This window comes from Palaemon carinicauda, unplaced genomic scaffold (assembly GCF_036898095.1).
Source record: "Palaemon carinicauda isolate YSFRI2023 unplaced genomic scaffold, ASM3689809v2 scaffold695, whole genome shotgun sequence".
NCBI classification, from domain to species: domain Eukaryota; kingdom Metazoa; phylum Arthropoda; class Malacostraca; order Decapoda; family Palaemonidae; genus Palaemon; species Palaemon carinicauda.
Genome location: NW_027171977.1, coordinates 25,001 through 27,500, shown reverse-complemented (window position 1 = coordinate 27,500; position 2,500 = coordinate 25,001). Strand labels below are relative to the sequence as shown.

Genomic DNA, 2,500 nt, shown 5'->3' with positions numbered 1-2,500 from the left:
CTGTGACTTCTTGTTGTGCACCAATTATGTTTAAGAGCTTAAATTAAGTTTAAAATGGTTGTGTTTTCATTGCATATACTACGTTCTCTTTTTCCTTGACATTCGAGAATAAGCTCTTTTCGTCTTCTTCTTGTTTCTCTTTTGTTAGATTTTAAATCATTATATAGAGACAGAAGTTTTTTCATATATTTTTTTCCTCTAATCTTCCTTCTATTCACTCTGAATGATTAATCAGTTGATTTATACTTTCATTTCAGGGCATGAGGAGCTTCTACAAAGAATTCCTGGTAAGTCTCTGGACTATTATGATTTTTTTAGTTTTTATTTAATCTGTCAATCCAACAACTAATAATTAGTGTAAATATTAATCTTCATCTGATGAACTACATAACATAAGCAGATATGTATCATAATTTTGAACAATATCCTTATTTACAAAGTTATTAGAATATTGATTTTTTCTTCTCTTAATTTATGCAGCCATTTGAAAAATAAATATTTATATTTTCAGATATGCAGGACAAACTTCAACATCTTGAAAATAATCTTCAAGGTAATCTTTCCAATAGATTTTTTCCAAATCTTTTAATTTCCTTTGTTTCTATCTCTTCACTTTACACCCAAAAAGATGATTATATGATGACTTATGTGTGATTAAGGAGCCATCATTGCATATCCAGTCGTTGTCTTATTTTCATACTATTGAAAGATATTTACACAACAGTTGTTTTTCTTTGAGATAATCTTGCAATAGCAAAAACTATTATTCATTGAATATGCAGTATTGTTTCAGTCTTGACATTCCTGTATGTTATTCAAGAGCCTTGAGTGTACATTCAATAGTTTTCACACTTTTGAAGGATATTCAAGAGCTTTCGTTGCATATACAGTATCTGTGTTTTATTTTGACACAGTTGAATGAGATTGAAATACGTCATATCATATATAAGAGTTGTCTTTCATCAGCTACGCTCTATTTCTTTTTCTTTTTTTTAAGACTTAAGAGTATTTATTGCATTTTTATTAGTTAAAACACACACCAGTAATTTGAGACATTTTTATTTTCAGATGTGCAGCAGGAACAAGGGAATCAGAAAACTTATTTTCAAGGTAATCTTCAAAATATTTAGAGTAAATTGATTCCTCCTTGTATATTTCCTACCCTAATGACTATACTCGTATTAGATAATTTGAGGCAATATATTTGATTGCAATATACGCTCATGGTAAAACTTTTTTTTTTTCAGAACTCCATCATGAACTGGAACACGTGAAAGGTACTTATTATTCCAGCAATTTTGATCATCTTTCCTAAATGCGTATCGTTTTATCTTGATGAGATATTTTTTGAATAATCTACCATTATATGAATATATTTATATATATATATATATATATATATATATATATATATATATATATATATATATATATATATACATATATACTGTATATATATATATATATATATATATATATATATATATATATATATACACATATATATATAAATATATTTATATATATATATATATATATATATATATATATGTATATATATATATATATATATATATATATATATATATATATATATATGTATATATATATATATATATATATATATATATACATATATATACATATATATATATATATATATATATATATATATATATGCGTGTGTGTATATATATCCATACATACATACATATGTATATATATATATATGTATATATATATATATATATATATATATATATATATATATATATATGAATATATATATATATATATATATATATATATATATATATATATATATATATATTACATACACACACACACACATATATATATATATATATATATATATATATATATATATATATATATATATATATATATATCCATATATGTGATATCATAAAATCAAGTTAATAGTCAATTAATTACTTCTTACTATAGAACAAATTTACAATCCCTCTATAATAAGAATTCTCTTCATGTCATAAGTCCTTTTTTTTTCTTATCTCCTTTTCTACTTCAGGGCTCAGCCGAGAGACTGCACAGTGTCTCAAAGGGGAAGACTTGGAATACTTGACTTATGTATCAGCAGCAGGTAAGTTCTTTTTCTTATTCAGTTATGATGGTTTATGAAATCTATAGTTAAAAAATAAAGATTAGAATGACATCTTTATATAAACACAACCTTAAATATTTTGGGATTACTTGTCTGATCGATATCCTGGATATATTTGCTGTTTTTGTTCTTGTTCATTTGCTTTCCTAATTACTTCGTTCAGTAGAGCCATATGTATTTATTTATCAGTTAGAGAAGATTTCAGAGAGCATAACAGTTACAATACGTTGTTCAAAGGATTATTTCCTTCTTCCCAGCCAATCAAGAAATCAAGTCTTTTCACGAGGAGATGTCTGAAGTCATCTCTTTGGCACAAAAAGGTCAGTTAACCTACACTTAAAGCATTGATATCTCAAT

The 2,500-nt window shown here is 24.6% G+C and overlaps 1 protein-coding gene across 1 annotated transcript in view; it reads left to right on the top strand.

The window, feature by feature from the left end:
* Nucleotides 1–236: 236 nt before the first annotated feature.
* LOC137637380 (uncharacterized) overlaps nucleotides 237–2,500 on the top strand; it is a 7,377-nt gene continuing 5,113 nt past the window's right edge. The window contains exons 1-6 of the mRNA XM_068369594.1: nucleotides 237–287; nucleotides 512–553; nucleotides 1,069–1,110; nucleotides 1,248–1,277; nucleotides 2,051–2,122; nucleotides 2,401–2,463. Coding sequence (XP_068225695.1) covers nucleotides 514–553; nucleotides 1,069–1,110; nucleotides 1,248–1,277; nucleotides 2,051–2,122; nucleotides 2,401–2,463 — 247 coding nt within the window. The 5' untranslated portion in view covers nucleotides 237–287; nucleotides 512–513. The remainder of the gene's footprint in view (nucleotides 288–511; nucleotides 554–1,068; nucleotides 1,111–1,247; nucleotides 1,278–2,050; nucleotides 2,123–2,400; nucleotides 2,464–2,500) is intronic.